This window comes from Miscanthus floridulus, chromosome 10 (assembly GCF_019320115.1).
Source record: "Miscanthus floridulus cultivar M001 chromosome 10, ASM1932011v1, whole genome shotgun sequence".
NCBI classification, from domain to species: Eukaryota; Viridiplantae; Streptophyta; class Magnoliopsida; order Poales; family Poaceae; genus Miscanthus; species Miscanthus floridulus.
Window position 1 is genome coordinate 33,558,552 of NC_089589.1, and position 20,980 is coordinate 33,579,531.

The window sequence follows — 20,980 nt, forward strand, 5'->3', positions numbered from 1 at the left end:
CCAAGTCGAGGATGTCATTGGCCTGGCTAGGGTTGGCTGATAGTGGCCGGGGGTCGCCTGGTCAGCCGTGGTTCGTTTTTAGTCACCTGAAGGCCGGCGGTGGGTGGTTAGGGGCGGCCACTCCTGGCTTCATGGGCTAGCGACAGGGCAATCTAGGGATGGCGATGACTCGCAAATAGGTGGGTTGATGTAAAAACAAAGTTGTGGGATCCTCTTTTTTTGTTTTTTACTAGAAGTTAGTACATAAAACAACTAGCGAGTAGGATAAATTAAAGTTGCTACTTATATTTTATTAACTTACTAAAAATTATTGGTTTACCTAGTGTGTGTGTGTTTTTTTTACAAAGCTCTAGGAGTTACTCGGAGGAGAAACCTTCTTTATTTTTCCTTTTGAAAGGGTGTTTGGATGCAGGGGTTAAAGTTTAAGAGGTGTCACATTGGATGTTACATGTGGTGTCGTATGAGATGTTCGGATACTAATAAAAAAAATAAATTACAGAATCCGTCACTAATCTACCGGACGAATTTATTAAGCGTAATTAATCCGTCATTAGCACATGTTACGGTAACACAACATTGTCAAATCATGAATTAATTATGTTTAATAAATTCATCTTATAAATTAATCTTAATCTATATATTTAATTTTATAATTAATCTATATTTAATATTCAATACGTCCACAGCGACTAGAGTCTACCAAACCCAGCAAGGGCCCAATATAAAACAGCTGAAGCTGAACTGCTCAAAGCGGCGGCTCCAGCCACCGGCTGTCCTGTCCACAAGTCCTCTCTGATCCGGTCTCCAACCGGCTGGAAAGAGATACAGAGCGGGAGCGCGGTCCCCAAGCGCCGCAGTACACCAGCCATGGAGGCGAGCGGCAGTCGGGGCCGGAGCGGGAGCGCGGTCCCCAAGCGCCGCAGAGGCGTCGGCGCGGCTACTGGCTCCGAGTTGACGGCGCAGTCGCTGAACGACGACACCCTCCGGTCCGTCTTCTCCCGGCTGGACAACCACTTCGACCTCGCCCGCTGCTCCGCCGTGTGCGGCTCATGGTGAGCTCCTCCTCCTCCCCCTTTCCCTTTTCCTTTCCCTTCAGTGGTCGGCCTGGTTGCTGCAATCAGGTCCCTTCGTTATACGATATCTTGTTTCGAGTTCATCCATAATTTTGACTGTAAATCTGTGTGCCTGCTGTTAGTGAACTCATTCGGGGGTTTCTGTTCTACTCCAGTTCTATCTTCTTTGGAGTGGGAAAAAGACTAATTTTGATGGTAAAAGGGGTACCATTTTCACCAGGAAGCTGGGTAATTTTAGTGGAATTATTTGCTACTCATCATAGACGGAGGTTTGTTATTTTAGTGTGATTATTTGCTACTCATGATAGACAAAGATTTGTTATTTTATTTTATTGGAATTATTTGCTACTCACCACGCTGGACTACTTTCTATCTGTGTTTTATGTGCTATTATGATGTAACCTATTTGCTGCAATAGAACACACCTGAACCATTATATTAGGTCTCTTGTGCTACAAAGTAGGTGTAGCCATAGGCTTGTGGCTCTCCGAGATGTGTTTTGGTCTCGCCGTTTATTTCAGATCCTGATCTGAACCATGATACCTTGAGGAGGTTAACTTGTGTTATGTATTAATAAGGATGCTATTTCTGATTCTTGGTACCAATTTTTATACCATAATTTTTTGCGATAGAGTATTATAGACCATGTTTTTTGTTTGACCTTTTCTGTTTCATGCATTTCTCCTGTTTCGATTGTTGCATGAGTGTTCTCAAAACTTATGTATCTGTGTTGATTAACATTTGCAGTATGTTTTTCTCCATGGTTTTATAGGAATAGGATAATTGAAACAGCTCATCTCATGAGGGATCTGTATTACAAAAGGAATCCATCAGCAAGAGGTTCAAGCTCTAACGTTTCTGTAAAAAGTTACTTTGAGATGCTTGCCATGGATGAGCATGCATCCTCTTTCTCTAGAGGACCTGCTGAAGCTTTTCAGTGGATTGGGCACCCAATACGGTAAACACTCATGTTATACCTCATATAATTGTGTAAAATGACAGGGGTTCCCATTCATTAGGTCATCAAACATCATGTCTTTATATTCTCTACTATGACAAATCACACTATACTTCTGATGTACTGTACATCATATGAGTAGTGGCTCAATATTTATATTTGTTTTCTTTCAGTTTCTTATTTTTTATTTCAGGGCTACCTTGTGCCGTATGAAGGCTGGTTCAATTTTAACTGGAGTTGGAGATAAGGTGGGTACTGCATCATATCATGTTCTTAATAGTTTTCATCAACATGAGTATCAAATTTAATTTGGAGTTATGGTAAGTAAATTACAGTTATTGTTTAATTATTATTATTGAGCTAGACACTGTAGACATTGCAACAACCCATCTATATTTAGAAATGTCTACATGTAGGATGCCTAGCAAATTCTTTTTGAAGTAATGGTGTAAAATATGGCTCTACCAGACAATACCATAACTACACATAACATGATTATGCTATTGTGGATGGCATAGTTGGCTTGCCCTATTGATCAATCAAAGTTTCGATAATTGACTATGACTTCAATTGATCATTTTCTTCTCTCAGTCCCTAATCTTTTTTCTCATCACTAATGGTTCATAGTTTTAAGAATATATATACATGATTTTTTGCCAGATTCTCCAACTTTGGTCTGCTGAAAGCTGCAAATTTATGAATGAATACAATGTGCCAAATTCTAAAACATTAGTCGACTTCGATTTTGATGAAAATAAGGTAATCACTGTTGGTGTGCTTCCAGTTTCTGTTATTTGGGTATCACATGCTGTGGTCTTTGTGTTTGATTGCAAGACCCAACGTTACCTGTGCATCACCTATTTATATGTCGCAATCTTCATCTGTTCTTCCAAAAGAACAAATAGTATAACACGTAAACTGGGTGAGTTTGTATTTCCATTTGTTGTAGCATACCATCCAGACTTTTATTTTGTTAATGGAAGATGTACTGAACACTGATGTTTTTATTGAAATAGCTTTGTTTTAAAATTTTCAGCCATATCATGTCTTTTCTAATAAAGTGTTAACTCCTTATTTACCTACTACAAATTTGTTTTGAATGCTCTGTGAAGATTGTAGGTTTAACTAGCTCCCAGATTTGCATATGGAGACGCAGTGAACCAAGAAGCATATTTCAATCTGGTGGAGCCTCATTCAATCATGGGTTATGCATGAGGTGAGGAGACTTGTTTGATTTGTTTCACTTTTTCAGATTAATTACAAGATTGGGTGTTAGCTGCTAGCCACCTATTACCAATTTTTTGAAGTTGTGCTTGAAAGTATCCAGTTGCACTGGAGGAGTCATGCATAAGCTTTAGCAAACCCCACCTTTATTTGATTAGCCTAGAAAATGATGTTTTTATTTTTTAATTAGCATTTATGTACCTCATGTCATTTCCTGGTGTAGTTATGCTGATCCAGAGGTTGTAATTGGTTGTGAGGATGGTCGAGCCTTTGTATATGATATGTACAGCAGGAGTTGCTCAAGCATTTATCGGCAAGTGTTATTCCTTTTAAACTGTTAGCATTTATGTTCCATGAGAACAAGCTTCAGTTCATTCAGCTGGCAGTATTGCAAATATGTAGATTTGAGTAATTTTAAAACTTGTGCGAACTTTATTTTCCACACCATTAAAGTTGAGAATAATCAAATAGCTGTAATTGTAAGAGTAGTGAAAACAAAGAAATTATTAATATTTCTACATAAAGAAATTTTGTATCTCGAAGTTAATGTATAGTTCTGTTTTGTATATTACTGTGTCGTGGAATTGATGCCTGTTTAATATTTGTACTACAGGCTTCATTCCTCTCCTGTGACATGCTTGGCATTAACAGATGACCAGCTGATTGTTGGTGGTTCGACATTTGGAACTGTAGCTATCGCAGATCAAACCTCAGGGCAGAAGTTAGGTGTTCTGAAATCAGCTTATGCACCATTGGGTAAGCATTCAACTACGTAAGCATGGTTATTAGTTGATGACTCTTAAGGATGAGCAATGACTAAGGCCTAGAGTTTTCCACACCCAAATAATATGGAACTTTTGTAACACCATTTAAGGTGTTCCTTCTAGCTATAGCCCTGATCCCGTAGATGTTACTTGTTAACTTAAAACAAATTCCTATGATGCTTGTCTCATTCCCTTGTTTCATTTCAAGGTAACAGCAGAACTTTTCTGATTGCTGGCCGTTTATAGGACATCAAAATTTTAATCACAATATGCAATTTGTTAAGAGGTAAAAGATATATTTATGGCTAGATGTCAAAAGAATATATTATTTCAAAGCTCAACAATTTAACATATACCATTTTTCTCTTGGCTTTCCTATACAACATTGCTGGTGTCCCAAATGTCAAACCAAAGAAACAGTGACGGTATTTTTACTTTTGAGAACTGTTGTGTGCCTATGTAAATGTTCTTTCATTTATTAAGTAGTGATGTTGTATATATGCCTAATCTGTATTCTCTTACTTATGTTATTTTAATTTTTAATTGTCTAAAAATACAGATCATCTAATCTTGGTTTGGTAGATCAATTTTTTAGTGGCAGTTGGTTATCATTCATTGGATATTTTGAAGTGTAACTAATCAAAACTCATGGTAACATAATGTTGTGATTTCAACAACTAAGTTTTGGTTTTCTTTTTCATTATTTCAGCAATAAGATCCCTATCTTTCTGCACAAATTCACACATGATATTTGCTGGGTCATCGGCTGGTTATGCTCATTGCTGGGACTTAAGGTTAGTAACAATGATACTCATTGGTTGTCAGTTTGCCAATATATAAGGCTGTATCAAATATCAATGAACCATGGACATTTCAGCATTGTTTCTGCAGTCATCCCAAAAGAAACGAATTACATATCTGTTTGTCCAATTGAATTACAATTCCCTCTCACTTTGAAGTTTGCATAATTGGATAAACAGTTGCCAGTAATTATAGATTAAATTTTTGTTGCAGCTTTTGATAGAAAGGATTTAATTCCCCTGTGAGTGATAGTACTTTGAAGTATTATAAAAAGTCATATTACTTTACAGAATTACAGTTCAATTATATGTTTTGTTGAGTTTACTTGACTGATAGAGTTTTTCCATTACCTAACTACTATTTGTATTGAACTTCTATTGGACAACCATTCATGTTAGCAAGTTGCTCATTGTAAATGATGGTTTGTTTTTTCTTATCAATCTAACAAATGTTTGGGAAAAAAGTTACTTTTAGAGTACAAATGCTGCCAACAAGAACGTTTGCAACACATCCATTTGCTGAACTGCCAGTGCAGAGTCAAGCAAAATATTACTGTAGTTTCATCATAGATGTTCATTAATTCCCAGTTGTTCTTGCTCAGGACTTTGAGGCCTCTCTGGGAAAAAAGAGTCAGTCCAAACGTCATCTACAGCACATGTCATTTGCCTGGTGACACAGCAACGCTGGTAGTTGGAGGCATCGACGGCGTGCTTCGTGTTATGTGCCAAAGAACCGGTGAAACCATTCGATGTCTTGTCGTGGACGCTGATCGCCCAGCAGAAGCCGCATCTAGATCTAGGCAGCAAATAGAGAAGAAACCTGTTCGCAGGATTGACCCTGATGCACAGGTTGACAGCATCCCGAGATGCTTGCGCCCTCAGATTACCAGCCTGTCGATTGGTATGAAGAAGATTGTGACCACGCATGGCGAAAACTACATCCGGGTTTGGAAGTTTCGCCCGAAAAGCTCGTGAAAAGGGGCAGTTGTCGGTAATCTAGTTATCTGGTAGCCCACTGTTTGTAACCCTGTACTGGTGTGCTGTGTCACCTGCATTTGTAAGAATAGCCTGAAACATAGGTCGTTGTACACTTGTACTCTTTCTCTTAAGATAAGATAGCAGTTAAAAAACGTTTGTACTCGTTTTTTTTAATAAATGGCTGTATGAGAAAAAAAAAGTTTGTACTCAGCTTACGGCTGGTAAAGTAACCTGGTAAGCTAATGCATGCTGATAACTGAATTTGTCTTAAGCAACATATTCAAGCCGTTGTAGTCCGAACCTGAACTTATCCATACATTGATTATTGTCGGCAACAGGATTAGTACTTTATTAAAGGAAAACATTGATAAAACTATAAAGGCGTAGACTCATCAAGATCAAAATTTGTGTATAAATTGTAATTGTATGAGTTTATATGTACAAGTTATGATTTTTTTTTTCAAAATGTGCTGCACATTTACTTCGAGATTAATATAGATCGACCTTTTGACATGGGTAGGAAATTAATTGTCGTTCCCTTAGTGAGATATACTATATCCATTTCAAATTATAAGGCATTTTGACTTTTTTAGATACATTGTTTTTACTATGTATTCAGACATAGTGTATATCACCTTTTTCTCAGTAATACTGCTGGCCTATTTTTGGGCAAAATGCACTGATTCGAATTTCCTTGATGTTTGAGAATCAATCTCCTTGGATTCTATATATGGAGATAGTGCCCCATGCAAACGTAAACACACCAGTTCCTCCAACAATAGCCCATTCACCTTGAACCTTATTTTGATTTCCTATCGCCTTTAAACTAGACCCCCCGAACCTAATAATTCAGGAACACATGAAACAATAAAGTTAAGCATTTAACAGATGCACCAAATAAAATCAAGTCCATAACAAGCCATGTGCATGCCACAAAATGTACTAATCTGGATTTTAGTAACAAAAAATAAGTGACATAGAACAGTGCATAGAAATAAAACAGAAATATGTTGAAAATTATGCTTGAAGTAAGATGAGCACATTTAGTACAAACCTTTTATCGGTAAAAACTATGCTGCTCCAGTGGAACCAGTCATCGTCGTCCATACAAGTCTCTGTATGCAGGCCTTGTGCACGTGTAACAATCTTTGCACTCGGGCCAAGACCATCATATATGGGATAGTCATGAACATTGGTGTAACCAAACAAAAGAGGCTGCTCTGGATCTGCTATATTTACTTGGTTGTGGTATGGTCCATCGATGGTCTGGTGCATGTACAAGTTCCGATTATACTCAAGGGACTGTGTGGTGACAGGATTTATAGCATTAGCCCTGGAAAGCTACAAAGTGATGGATTAACTATTGTCAGTGCTAATATAAATATTTTAATACTACAAAATCCATCTTTAATGTTTCTCCACCATGAGTCTAGTTAGGAAATACATATATCAAGACAAAAAAAAAAAAGGTTATGGTCACCTTTGTATCAGTTGGAATGTTCTGTGGCGTGCAACAAAATGCACTGATACGAATCTCCTTGATGTTTGAGCACCAATCTCCATGTATTATTCGGGTGGAAATATTACCCCGTGCAAAAGTAAACACTCCAGTTCCACCAACAATAGCCCAGTCGCCTTCGATCTTATTCTGATTTCCTATTGCCTTGAAACTGGATCCCTGGAATCTAATGCATTAATATGAAACCAACAATCAATAATCTTGCAATTGTTCTAGCAATACTTAACAATATTACAATTTTTTAGTGTTGTATGGTGACTAGGGATGAAAACGGATCGGATATGGACGGATATCACTGATATTACATTTGTTTTCATATTTCTGTCCGGATTCGGATTCGAATACGGATAGTGTCAACTATGTCGGATAAGATACGATTGGATATCGCCATTATAAATATGCGATTTGAGTATTCGGATACGGATACGGTATCGGATGTTATATATCCGGACTCGGATACGGACATATCTCAACCCCTCTAAACGGATTCGGTTTCGAATACGATCGAAAAATATCCATACCGTTTTCATCCCTAATGGTGACTCAAATCTTACTTGTAATAGAAGTCAATAGATGTGTGCTATTAGGACTTCTAGTTCTACTAAAACTTGAGTGTAGAATCCTATTAGGAGTAGGCTACTACTTGCATATATGGGGGCCTTGGAGGGCACAATATAAACAAGGGGTAGAGGCCACATGATCAATCAAACCAACACAGGGGTCTCATCCAAGGCATATAAGGAGCAATTAGGAATGCTCAAGAGGATTAGGCTAGTAGTTCTATTGCACTATATTCTTGTATAGGGCAAGGATCAGTGGGTCCTAGAGGGTCAAGTAGGGTTGTGAGAGAGCGACAATCACTTATACTCTTTTTGGAGTTGTGCTAATAAGAATTTGCGATCGGCTTTGCCAAAATTCTAATATCTTGTCGTGGTTGCTTCAACATCGCCATTTAGAGTTTTCAACACGATTCGACTAAATCGTTCTTGATACGGTGCTGCAAGCTTGTGTCATACTCGCAACATCCTTTCAAAGATCCGAGGGCTGCTGCACATAACTAGGGTTATCAAATTCTAACAAGTGGTATTGGAGCCAATGTCAGATTGATTTAACTTTGTGAGAAGGTTGACAGAGCGGAAGCACAAAATTAAGACGATGTCAGGGATGTGAAATCAAGTAGAGAAATTTGGTGCAAACGAAATTTCAGTGTGTGGCAATGTGTGGTAAAAGATGTGCTCTTGTCCAACAATAATTGATTGATGCTCTTGAGGGCACCAAAGTAAACAACACAACTGCTGAAGAATGGAAGGTGATGGAGTGGAAGGCTGTCAGTACAATTTGACTATGTCTCTTCGATGAGGTAAAGTACTTGGTAATCATGGAGAATTCATCAAAGAAATTATGGAAGAGCCTAGAAGAGTTGTATAGAGCAAAGTTGCTAACAAATCGGTGGGTACTGAAGCGTAAACTATTCAGGTTACTCATGGAGGAAGGTACATGATTTGTTGACCATCGTCTAAATGTCTTCAACAAGCTTGTCACGTAGCTAGTTAGTGTGGATGAGAAAATTGAGGAAAATGATAAGGTCATCATACTGGCTTCATCATTACCACCATCATGGGAGCAGTTAGTGATGAATATTCTCATCGGAAAAACTACTCTCAACTTCAATGAGACAGTTGCATACCTATTAGAGGTGGAGTCCTTGAAGAAGTCGTAGGAATATTCTTTCTCTGGTGATAAAGCCTTGATTGTTTTAGGTGGAGCAAGAAAAGTCAAGAATCATGGGAAGAAGAAAGGCAAGAGCAAGGGACAACGTACATGCTACCTATGTGACAAGGAGGGTCACATGATAAAGGACAATCAAAGTTTGAAGATTATGAGTGGAGCATGCTCATGGCATGTCAGGATTAAAGTGATGTACTTATCGTTAGTCAACCAGGCACTATTCATGATTGGATATTAGATTCAAGAAGTTGCTTCCATATATATATGTTCATTGAGGGAGATGTTTGATGAAGGATCTCTACACCCAGGGAATGGAACTGTTCACTTAGCAGATTGCAAGGAGTATGCAGTCACTGAGGTGGGAACAACTATATTGGAGATGCATGATGCAACACATTGCACACTAACGGGAGTTTGGTGTATCCTGGGCTTGAAGAAGAATCTAACATCTGTGTGATCACTAGAACTTTAAGGTTGTGGCTTATCGCTTCAAGGTGGAGTCATGCGAATTAGTTGCAAAGGGAAGATAATTATGAAAAGCATCTAGATTAATGGAGGATACCGAGTGATAGGAAATTTTATGGGTGGTGCACCTTGGGGAGATTTTGTAAAAATCTTGATCTGGAGAAAGAAGTCGTCTCATCAATGATAGGTACTCAAATCTCAATTGCGGTCAAGTGTAAAGTTGCAAAGACGGTTGCAAAATCTTACAGTTGTGAGGCGAAGCCGCAAGCTATTGGAAGAAGGAAGACATGGTGGGACCAACCACGTGGTACCAACAAGCAGGTGGGGCTTGGAGGCAGTACAAAACTGTGGCACGGAGGGTGATAGGAGAAGGTGGTGTGGTTAACCAAACTATACAACAAAGGAGATCTCAGGTGGAAGCTTGAGGCACTCCAGCTTGGAACTGACAGCACATTGTGGTAATGTGCATGGGCCCCTGTGGTGGGGGCACTCTCGAGGTGGGAGCATAAATAAAAAAAAGGAGCTGATTTAGAGTGAATTCTTGGTGGAGCACGATGACTTCAAATGATTAGAGTCAAGGTTGAGATTGTTGTATATGGTGATTCAAATCCTACCTGTAATAGGACAAAATAGAGGTGTGCTATTTGGACTTCTAGTTCTACTAGGACTTGAGAGTAGAATTCTATTAGAAGTAGGACTCCTACTTGTATGTATGATAGGCGTTTTAAGAATCCACCTTTGGTGTTTAATTTTAGAGTCAGTCTTCATGGTCACCTCCGCAAATCAGTGCTTTATAGATACCTTGTAAGAAAGTTGGTCTCTATGTCTTCCTGTGGAGAGGCTTAGAGTCTGTCTCTAAAAAGTGTTGTTGTGGTAGTGATGCTTTACAGTTTATAGATTGAATATTGGATTGTTGTGTCCTTATAATCTTGATGAACTGAAGCACTTGAGGTCTTGTTGACAATTTGGTGAAGGTCTTGGTGACCTTCTGGTTCCGCCCCTCCGAGCTTGGTGTGAAGCAACGACAGCTTGGTGTGCGGGAGATAAGGAACATCCTCATTGATAGACAAGCTCTGTAGCAGGTGTCGCCAAGGTGATCGGATGGAAGAGTCAGACAACTATGGTGAGCCTTAGTGGCTTGCAACACTTTTTTTCTAGGTTGCACAAGCCTTTGTAGCGAGCTAAATGATGATCTTGGTGGAGCTCCATCATGGACTGGGGGTGGTGTTTTGGCAATTGTTACCATGCATCTAGCTATGATCTGCATTTAACCTTCCACATTGTGTTTGGCTTTGTAACATTTACCTTTCCTAAATATTAGGATAGGCTAGTTGAGATAAGGTTGGCTCTAGGTTGTAAAATTTTTTGTGGTTACATAGAGTAAACTAGGAATACCTAAAGTGCACATTTTGTGTTTTTTCTAGTGTTGATCAAGAAAGCTCTAGGTTTGAGTGACAATGACCAATCTCGAGAGAGACCTTTGGGCGGAGGCAGTTGCCTTACTTGCCTCTCGAAATCGTTTGGATGTGCCCCCTAAAAGTAGGTTTTGAGTTGTGAAAGCTATGCACTGAAATCAATATAGTTACCATTATAACCGGACCATAGCAATTAAACATAATGGAATAACGTAACAGTGCATATATAGAAGAGAAAATTTGTAGAAGGGCGGTGTTTAAAGTATGGCCAAACCTTTCATCGCTAAACACTATGCTGCTCCAGTGGAACCAGTCATCGTCGTTCATATTTGTCTCAGTATGTAGACCTTGTGCACGAGCAACAATCTTTGCGCTGGGAGCAAGACCATCATATATTGGGTAGTCATGAACATTGGTGTAACCAAACTTTTGAGGTTGCTTTGGGTCTGCTATATTTACTTGGTTATGGTTGGGTCCCTCGACAGTTTGGTGCATGTACAAAATGAGACTGTAATCAGGTCCATCGTTGGAAGCCTGCAAACAAATGAACGAAGAGTTGTTCATCATAGTGTTCGATAGAAATATCCTGTGTATATTAAAATTATACTAATAGGATACGCTACAGCAAAGCAATATATACTCCTCTTCTATAATGTCAATACAAGTCTTTTCACCAAAAAACAAATGTTAACACAAGTCAATTGTTAAAAGTGGCTATTGACTCACTTAATCTCAGCAGAAATAAGGCAGCTACATTAAAAATGAATTGGCATATTACATGTCGACAGGTATAACAAAAGAAACTCGATACGAGGGGAGTTTTTTTTAACTTTCTCACGCAGAGAAAACCCTGAACCCCTACCCCTCCCTACATAGCAGCACCGTAGCCCATGTGAGAACGACCACGACCGGAGCCGGGCCTTAGACCTGTGCTTTGGCATGGAACAGACGTGTAGATTTTTTTTAACCCTAGACTGAAATTTGCTTCCACAAGGAGTCGAACTCAGGACTAAGGAGTTGAAAGCTCTAGTTTGGTTTTGGTAAATTGATGAAACCATAAAGTGCTAACCTATTACTCTAGTGATTATGAGATAGATAACACATTCCAAGTGATGGAGCAAATGGAGAAGATCATGGTGATAGTGGAGTCCATGGAGATGATCAAGTGCTCGGGCTTGGAAAAGAAGAAAGAGAAAAATAAAATGGGCTCAAGGCTAAGGTGATATCCATAGGGTCATTTTGTTTTCGGTGATCAAGACACTATAGAGAATGTGATCACATTTAGGATAGATGGGCGTACTATTAAGAGGGGAGCTCTTATCGGACAACTCGATCAACTAGTGTCACTAGGTGTTGGAAAACATACACATGCATTTTAGGCCTAGTGCACAATCGGTGAGAAAGTGGTTAACCTTTGAAAAATGATTATGAAAATGCTAACACACTTGCACGTGATGGTGAAACATTTGGAGTGTTAGCACATTTGCAAAGGTGGTGAAAAAGGTGAAGAAAAGGAGGCGTTGTCGGGCTCGGGGTGCTGCCACGGGGGCACCGCCATGCCCTGTCCGGTGCACCGCCACCCCTGTGGCGGTGATCGACAGAGGAGGCCAAGAGTGGGGTGCTCTAGTGGGGCACCGCCACCCTGTCCGGTGGCACCGCCACCACTAGGGCGGTGCCCATCTGAGCTTGGCCAAGGCACAGCAGAGAAGGAAGCAGCACCGGTGCGTCCGGTGTGCACCGCCGCCGTGAGGACGGTGCACCGCCGGGTCACCGCCGTAGGCAGGGCGGTGCCACCGCCATAATTATCCAGAGACAGGGTGATTTGGAGATGGTCACCGCCGCGGACACTGCTGTCCCTAGGGCGGTGCACTGCCATAAAATTCCAGAGGCTGGGTGGTCACCGCCACCCTACGGGCGGTGCCACCACCGCCTGTCCGGTGCCCCAACGGTTAGTTAGTAAAACTAGTCGTTGGATGACCATTGGAGGGGCACCGCCACCCCATGTCCGGTGCCACACCGACATGTCCGGTGCCCCCGCAGAAGCTGACTCAAAGGGGTAACGGTTCTATTTGCTTGTGGGCTTATAAATAGAGGTGGTGGCCGGCCTTGGCCACTCTCTTGGCACTTCTAACAGCTGCATACACCCTTTGAAAGCTGAGCACACTACTCCACTCACTTGCACACTTGATTTGATCATCTTGAGTGAGATTGGAGAGCCTCTAGTGCATTACTTAGTGGTCTAGCATCTTGTGGCACTAGTTGGGCGATTTGGGCTGGTGCAGATCTTGTTACTCTTGGTGTGTGCCGACACCTAGATGGCCCGGTGATTGGTGGATCGTCGAGCAGAGGAAGGTGATTGTCTCCGGCTCTGATCATTATGATTGTGAGGGGTTCTTGTGCCTTCCTCAGCGGAGCGCTAAAGGCAACTCTAGTGGATTGCGCGTGGCTTGTGGATCCTCATCTTGTGCTGGTTGTGTGGCACCCAGTTGTGGGTTAGGCGTGTGATGCCTATTAGCACGTGAAGCTCCAAGTGAGTGAATCACCACAGCGGGGACTAGCATGCCGGCAAACAAGGGAACCTCGGAGGAAAAATTAATTGTGTCATCATTTGTCTCCTTGGTATTCATTGGTATCCATTGTTTGATCACTTGCCACGGAGGTATACCTCTCTACCACTCTCTTGTATTACATTGTGCCTTTACCTTGTGTAGTGCTTGTGGTAGTTGTAGCTAGTTAGTGTAGTTCTTTAGTTGTAAGCTCTCTTGCTAGCTTGTTCGCCTTGGTGTAAGTTAGTGAGTTAGCCCTTTGTGTGTGATATAGAGATTATAGCTAACAGAATTGTGGTAGGTGACTTATATTTTTAGTAGGCTAGCGTAAAACTTATTTCGCTTCATTTTTGTCTAACTATTTGGTTTAGTGTTTTATAGAATTTTTTAATAGACTATTCACCCTCCCCTCTGGCTATTAAGATCTTTCAGGAGTGTTACTCAGATTACGTGACCAACTCAGCTAGAAACCTTTCGCAAACGATACGTATAACGTACATGTGCTGATGGACCCGTCTCCTTTTCTTAATTGTGACGTGGAGGTATGTTATTGAGGTTTCATGAACTACTACTGCCATATTGAATTTGTACGTTTCAATCACATTGAATAAGAAAAAAAATTCCCTGAAGCGTATTTTTTACATCGTTATAGAACTGTACAAAAACAGAGCACTGTTCAATAAGTATCCATGGAAAAGTGTGATCTGCACGGTGTTTGGTGCGGAGTTGTCTAAATTTGAGTTTATCCCATTGACAAGAAACTAGTAGCTACACATATTATAATTAGAAGAAAAATAATATATACTAATATTTCAAAAGAACATTGTACTAGATACTCATATTAGAAACATGCTATATACTAGCTACTCATATTCGATACCATCTCTATTTCCGAAGAATATTGTACTCGGAGAAACTTTTTAAGTTATATTCCCATGATTGGTGACTAGTCAGTATCTAATATTAAAAAGCAAAATTTTCTTCTGTCAAACTCTTATGACCTCTGTCACATGTGCTTCCTTAGATCCATTGCCTCCGACATTGATTGAGAGAACGAATCAACAAATAGAAAGCAACTGAACTATAACTTTCATATAGAAGATGTCAATATCCAAGATTGTTTGATAATTTTAAATTTTAAATTTCAAAACCTATAAACTTACAATAATATTTTGGGACCCTAAACAGTTTTAATTCAAAAACTTTTCAAGTGCAAAGTTGTAGATCGCGTCGAGGGCTACAATTTTAATATAAAGTTTGACTTCATTAGAGTTTATATGAAAAAAATATGAATTATTTTTTGATATAAAGTTTGTAGATCGCCCTATTTTGACCCAGATGAGACTCAAAATCAAGTTTAGGGTTCGAAATGAAACCACAGTCCAAGTTTAGAGACAGGCGGTGATGACCTTAAAACTTCAAGGACTAGGATGACATGGTTGGCCAAATTTAGGGACCCGCAGATATCAGTATAGAAGTTTAGGTACTAGGATGACATCGTCAGTTAAGTTTAGGGACCGTCGGTGAATTTTGCTCAAAAAAATATTATCGTTACCTCTGTATCAGTCGTCTGTGTTTTGCGGCAAAGTGCACTGATTTGAATTCCATAGATGGTTGTGAACCCACCTCCTTCTTCGATTCTGTTGATAGAGATCGTGCCCTCTACAAAAGTAAACAGTCCAGTCCCACCAACAATAGCCCATTCGCCTTGGAGTTTATTTTGATTTCCTATTGCCTTAAAACTGGACCCCCCAAACCTAATTCAGGAATATCAAACAAACAAGTAAGCTTGCAGCACAGGCAGTCAACAAAATGAAGTCCAGCGACTAGTTATGTGCATGCCATAATAAATTGTTATTGTTGTTGCTAGTATTTATTTTAGTATACAATAATTAACATGTAGAAAGAACAATCCTATATAGAAGGGCGACGTTTAACTTATTTAAGATCAAACACCAAACCTTTCATTGCTAAACACTATGCTGCTCCAATGGAACCAGTCATCGTCGTCCATACAAGTCTCTGTATGCAGGCCTTGTGCACGTGCAACAATCTTTGCACTGGGTCCGAGACCATCATATATGCGATAGTCATGAACATTAGTGTAACCAAACATATGTGGCTGCTGTGGATCTGCTATGTTTACTTGGTTATGGTTTGGTCCATCCATGGTTTGGTGCATGTACAACTTGAGATTGTACTTAGGTCCATGAGACTGGGGGTTGACAGGACCACATTGTGTATCATCCTTGCAAGTGCTGCCTTGGAATGCATCATTTGTCATGCCGTCATTGAATGGCTGCACGTAATACAAATTAGATAAAGATTTATCTAGAAACAAATTATTGTTGCACCATTATATATAGAACTAATAATAAGACTATACCCGTTTCTGAAATAGTTTCCATAGAAACGTGTTCATTCTTGCGGTGGTCCGTAAGCTATTGTTGTATTTTAAATTTTTTAATTGATTGTTCGAGATAGGCGTTTTAAGCATCCGCCTCTGGTTGTTTAATTTCAGAGTCGGTCTGCAAATCAATGCTTTTTAAAGACCTTGTAGGAGAGTCGGTCTCTACGTTAGCTTCTGGAGAGGCTTAGAGCCTGTCTCTAAAAAGTGTTGTTGTGGTAATGATGCTTTACAGATTGAATATTGGGTTGTTGTGTCCTTATAATCTTGATGAATAGAAGCACTTGAGGTCTTGTTGACATTTTGGTGAAGGCCTTGGTGACCTTCTGGTCCCACCCCTCTGAGCTTGGTGTGAAGCGATGACGACTTGGTGTGCGGGAGACGAGGGGACACCCTCCTTGATAGACAAGCTCCGTATAAACCATGCCAACATCCGAGGTTGTTTAAAAATACTAAACTTTAAATTTCCAAATCGAAGAAGTTAAATGAATTGTTGGGACTCTAAACAATTACGAATAGAAAAACTTATCGACTACAATTTGTAGATTGCATCGAGCTCTACAATTTTGGTTAAAAAACGTTATGAATTTTATGAGATAACTTTTTCTAGAAGTAAGTCTCTTAAGCATGCCACCTCTATTAACCGATTTTTTCTAAGGGTGGACCCATATAATTATCTGCCTCGGTTAATAGCAATTTTTACAGAACGGACATTTTAAGAAGTCAGAGTCTATTAATTGATTAATAGAGGTGGACGTTCTAACACGACCGTCGCTGTAAATAATTGATTAACATAGGCATTCTTCTTTGGATGCCTGCCTCGAGGTAGCTCCTAAAAAGTATCTGTTTCTGTTAATCAGAGGGTCTATCTCTCGACGCTGCTCAGCCATCAGGTACCACAAAAATTAATGCTCCATCAGAGTCAAATATCAATTACCAAACAACCTTGGATTAGTAAGGGCTTATAAATATGTCCCTCCACACTCGCACTTTCACTACCATGAGCAAATTTCTCGGTCAAAAATGGTTGAGGTTTTTGAAGATGTGTGAAGATAAACTAAAGCACCTTGACTTGAAGCACATGGACTCGGTCTAAAAAGGCAGCTAAAGTATGAAGGATCCTGGACTCGGTCTTAAAAGACTTGATGAATAGCCTATGGAAATTATTAGCATCCTGGTCTAGATTATGATGGAACCTTGAATTCGATTGTGAAACCTTTGACAATTTGGGTTGCTTTTAGCATCACCACCACACATAGATGGCCCATTCACCAATTGAATGTTATAAATACATTTCTCCATGGCCACCTTGATGATCGAGACAGTGTACGACTCCTACATTCAGCCTCCAGGATTTATTGATTCCTCAGTCCATCATTATGTGTGTCTCCTCAAGAATTCTTTTAGCCTCAAGCAGGCACCACCGGCTTGGTACCAGTGGTTTGCCTCCTACGTAGCCACATTGCGATTCATTGCATCTATTTTGAACACTGTTGCTCCTCTATGTTGATGAGTACTTTCAAAACTCTTTCTCAAAAAAAAAGGTACTTTCAAAACTGTACTACCAAAAACAGTTACTTCTGAAAAAAAAAAACAGCTTCTGATTTATATCCCTTTGGCTGGCTTTTTTTTTTTTTAAGAAAAACAACTCCCAAAAGCCCAACGGAAGGAGCATTGCAGAGTATCACTCTGCTTTGTGCTTGTAGCACTCTGCTCCAACTCCGTGGTAGGCCAAGCTCTCCGCTTTTGATGGTGCTCTTAGTTGCTGATCTCGGGCAACCATTACAACTGTGGATGAGTATATTAACAATATCAGCCTTGTATGTCGTACTTCGTCTATATATGTTGCCTAGTACAGCTAATTCCCTAGATTTTTATATTGGGTAACTAATCAATCCTGTGATCATGGATTCCAGTAGAATAATCAGAGGCTGGAGTGCTGGATGTTATCTATAAATGGCGAGTGTTGTCTGGCTTTTGCCGCAATTCCCTTTACTGTCTATCAATGTCATAGAAACTACTATTGGCTTTATGCAACAAATATCAGATGTTGAAAAATACTGAATATATACTTTGATTTTCATCTCTCGTGGTACCTTACGTTTAACTTTCTCCAGCTCAGTAGAAGACTCCTTTTCAAGCTGACTTCACTTAATTTATCCGCCAAATCGAAGCAAGAAACTGAAAACGGTGCTGTGCCCAAGCTCTAAAAAGCCATTCTTGGAAGTTAAAGGATTCTATGTGTGTCATGAGTTAACTTACATGTGTTGTTGATGGAGTACAGAGGTCGGTTTCAATAAAACCATATGTCTGCTCCATTTCATAAAGTGTCTCAATTATATACTGTGTAACTGGTCTCTTCGCTGGGTTGAAGTCACTGCACTCTACCCCTATCTTGGCGCATACCCTTACCTGGTTCAGTTCTGTGTCTTGATTTAATGTTTCGAACCTATTACTCCAACTTTCAAGTACCTAAAACATTGCAAGTAACCATGAGTTAGGGTTTATCATAGATTTGGAAATTATAGCATGTGCAAGTAAATAAAATATTGTAAAGACTTCTGATATATAAATACTTTTTTTTGGAAACGGAAGATTTTATTGCATCCCAGAAGCAGTACACCGAGTTGATACACGGCTTGGGGACGAAATGCTCCCAGCCTCTGCCTAAAGGATAGGCATACAGCTAAAAAAAAGAAAAAAATATGCAAATACAGACATAAGACATACAAAGAAAGTAAAGCATGCCAAATACTTTGGTGCTCTGCAGTGTTTACTTTGGTGCTGCTAGGTTGTAACATTTAGATAGTTAACTAGACTTATTACATCTGTAGAATAAGTAAAACAAATTTCACTGGCTTGCTTAAGAATTGTTGGAAAAATATATTGTATTAGGGTTACAATTGTATATTGCACAAAACCATATTGTTTGATAATTGAAAATTTTCTTAACATTGTAGCCTTGTCTTGGATTGGTCATGTGCAATATTCTTACATTCTCAATCTCAGAATACCCCTTCTTTCCTGTCAATATCTCCATGATTATAACACCAAGGCTGTATATGTCTAACTTGAATGTGATTACTCTACTATAGGATTCTGGTGCCAAATATCCCCTGCATGACAAAGTTTGTGGCCAGAGGAATTAAGAAGCAAATTAAGAAATGAAAAAAAAAATGTTCTCATCAATAAGCTTTGATTTCAAGATGCATAGATAGCTTACAATGTTCCAACCAGTTTTGAAGCTATAGCATGGCTTTGGTTTTCATCAAAGCACCTTGAGAGACCAAAATCAGCAATTTTGGGCACCATATTGTAGGTCAACAGTGTGTTTGCAGGTTTGAGATCTAAATGAACTATTTTGTTTTGGTGCAGATAATGTAAACCCTCTCATATTCCCTTTATTATTTGATAGCGTATCCTCCATTCGAGTCCACGGGATGCATCTGCTCATCCGTTCATGAAAAAAAGGGGAATGGAACAGGAACAGTATCATAATCCGAACAGACGACCCGTGATTGACAAAAAAATGGGACCTAAAGGGAGCATATGGACCTCATTCGTCAAAATATGAGATGGACACAGACATACCAGTAATATACCGATCAAGACTCCCATTTGGCAGGAACTCAAAGCAGAGCAACCTTTGTTGTACGTCAGCCATGACCGTCTTCCCCTCGTACGTCTCTACTTTCCCTTGTGTGTCGGAACAATATCCTAGGAACCTTACTATGTTTTTGTGCTTCACCTTTATGAGACTGCTAATCTCATGCTTGAAGTTCTTCTCGTCCATATCAAGTTCTGGAGACAGTCTTTTCACAGCGATTGTGCCACCCTGAAGCTGTGCCTGCAGTCACAACACATTGCCGTGCCAACATGCATGAGCATGAGCTTTTACATCTATTAGTTGTGATCAAGACTGAAGAAGATTGAGAGATACAAATATGATATGTACCTTGTAAACAACTGCAAAACCCCCTTTGCCAATTTGCTGATTTTCTGCGAAATTATTGGTGATGGCTTTCAGAAGTGCTAATGGCAGACCTGTCGGCTCTATGCTTTCATCAACTATCATGCGTTCCAAGAGATTGTGCACACTAGCTTCACAATCCATTTTAGTCACAGCAAATGCGGAAATGAATTTGCAGAACTAATCACTAATGTCCTGACCTGAAGACACAGGCAAACCGTCAGACCAAAACAACAACAACTGTTTCTCTAGCTTCACAATGTCCTGTCCTGCAATCCTCCGCTCAAAATTTTTGGTTTTCGCTGGCCTGTTTCTCCTGCGGGAAACAACATGTTCACCGACATGAGGGAGTAACTGGGTTTAAGGGGCAAACCGTCAAGCCCGTCTATGCTTAAACGCAGATGAACTAGCAGCTGGTTAGTAGGAAAAGGCACTAGGACGCTATTGGTCAGTGGCGTAGAGAAATCATTGGCGGAATCGATCACTAACCTGAATGAAGATGGAGGTTGCAATTGAAAATTAGCTGCCTTCAGATCTGGATAAGAGAAGAACAGGGACTCGCCTTCATCGGTGAGAGATGATTGAAGATAAGAAGGGAAGCTACCGCTGAAGATTGGCTGGCTGGAGATGTACGGACGGACCCCGGTCGTTATATAACTCTAGCGGCCTGTTGCGAGCAGAGGTGGTTGTGGATTTGGATAATCCAAAGTATAATTGGACTTTAGTTGATTTGAATGGACTTGGATGGAATCTATTCAGATTGGGATGTTTATAATCATCGGATATTAACTCAAAAAATTGGTGTCCATTTGATTTAGGTGAACTTGACTACTTAGAGGTACAGGAGCTTTTAATATACTAGTTTTAAGTTTATAACACGGGGCCAATATATATTTGTCCACTTACATAGATATGTACAAAGTACCCAACAATTATATTAAATCATCTCTAAAAAATTCCGGTTATTGTCACTAAAATTAAGTGTGAACATTATATTTTAGGGATAATTGGCCACAGGACATGCCAAATGAGTACCGACGGCTGGTGGACACCGCAAATGCGCCAATTTGCTGCTGGCCACTGTGTTTCCACTTTGAGTTGCCAGAAGACACCCTTACTACAATTTGCTGCTG

The 20,980-nt window shown here is 39.9% G+C and overlaps 1 protein-coding gene and 1 pseudogene across 2 annotated transcripts; one reads left to right on the forward strand and one right to left on the reverse strand.

Moving 5' to 3' along the window:
• The first annotated feature begins 736 nt into the window (after positions 1-736).
• Positions 737-6,068, forward strand: LOC136486476 (F-box/WD-40 repeat-containing protein At3g52030-like). Of its 2 annotated transcripts, XM_066483378.1 has the most exons (9): positions 738-1,052; positions 1,846-2,031; positions 2,225-2,279; positions 2,692-2,790; positions 3,144-3,247; positions 3,479-3,568; positions 3,869-4,011; positions 4,729-4,813; positions 5,422-6,068. In XM_066483378.1, exons 1-9 carry the CDS (start codon positions 868-870, stop codon positions 5,792-5,794), a joined length of 1,320 nt encoding a protein of 439 aa, XP_066339475.1. In that variant the 5' UTR covers positions 738-867; the 3' UTR covers positions 5,795-6,068. The 2 variants fall into 2 exon arrangements, with proteins under 2 accessions (XP_066339476.1, XP_066339475.1); XM_066483379.1 differs by lacking the exon at positions 3,479-3,568 and having other exon boundaries at positions 737-1,052.
• Positions 993-20,491, reverse strand: LOC136486475 (uncharacterized; annotated as a pseudogene).
• Between the last annotated feature and the right edge of the window lie 489 nt (positions 20,492-20,980).

Coding starts and splice junctions, on each gene's coding strand:
- LOC136486476 (XM_066483378.1), top strand. CDS start 868: ATGGAGGCGAGCGGCAGTCGGGGCCGGAGCGGGAGCGCGGTCCCCAAG. Junction 2,280..2,691: donor TAACTGGAGTTGGAGATAAG/GTGGGTACTGCA, acceptor ATTTTTTGCCAG/ATTCTCCAACTTTGGTCTGC. Junction 4,814..5,421: donor GCTCATTGCTGGGACTTAAG/GTTAGTAACAAT, acceptor GTTCTTGCTCAG/GACTTTGAGGCCTCTCTGGG.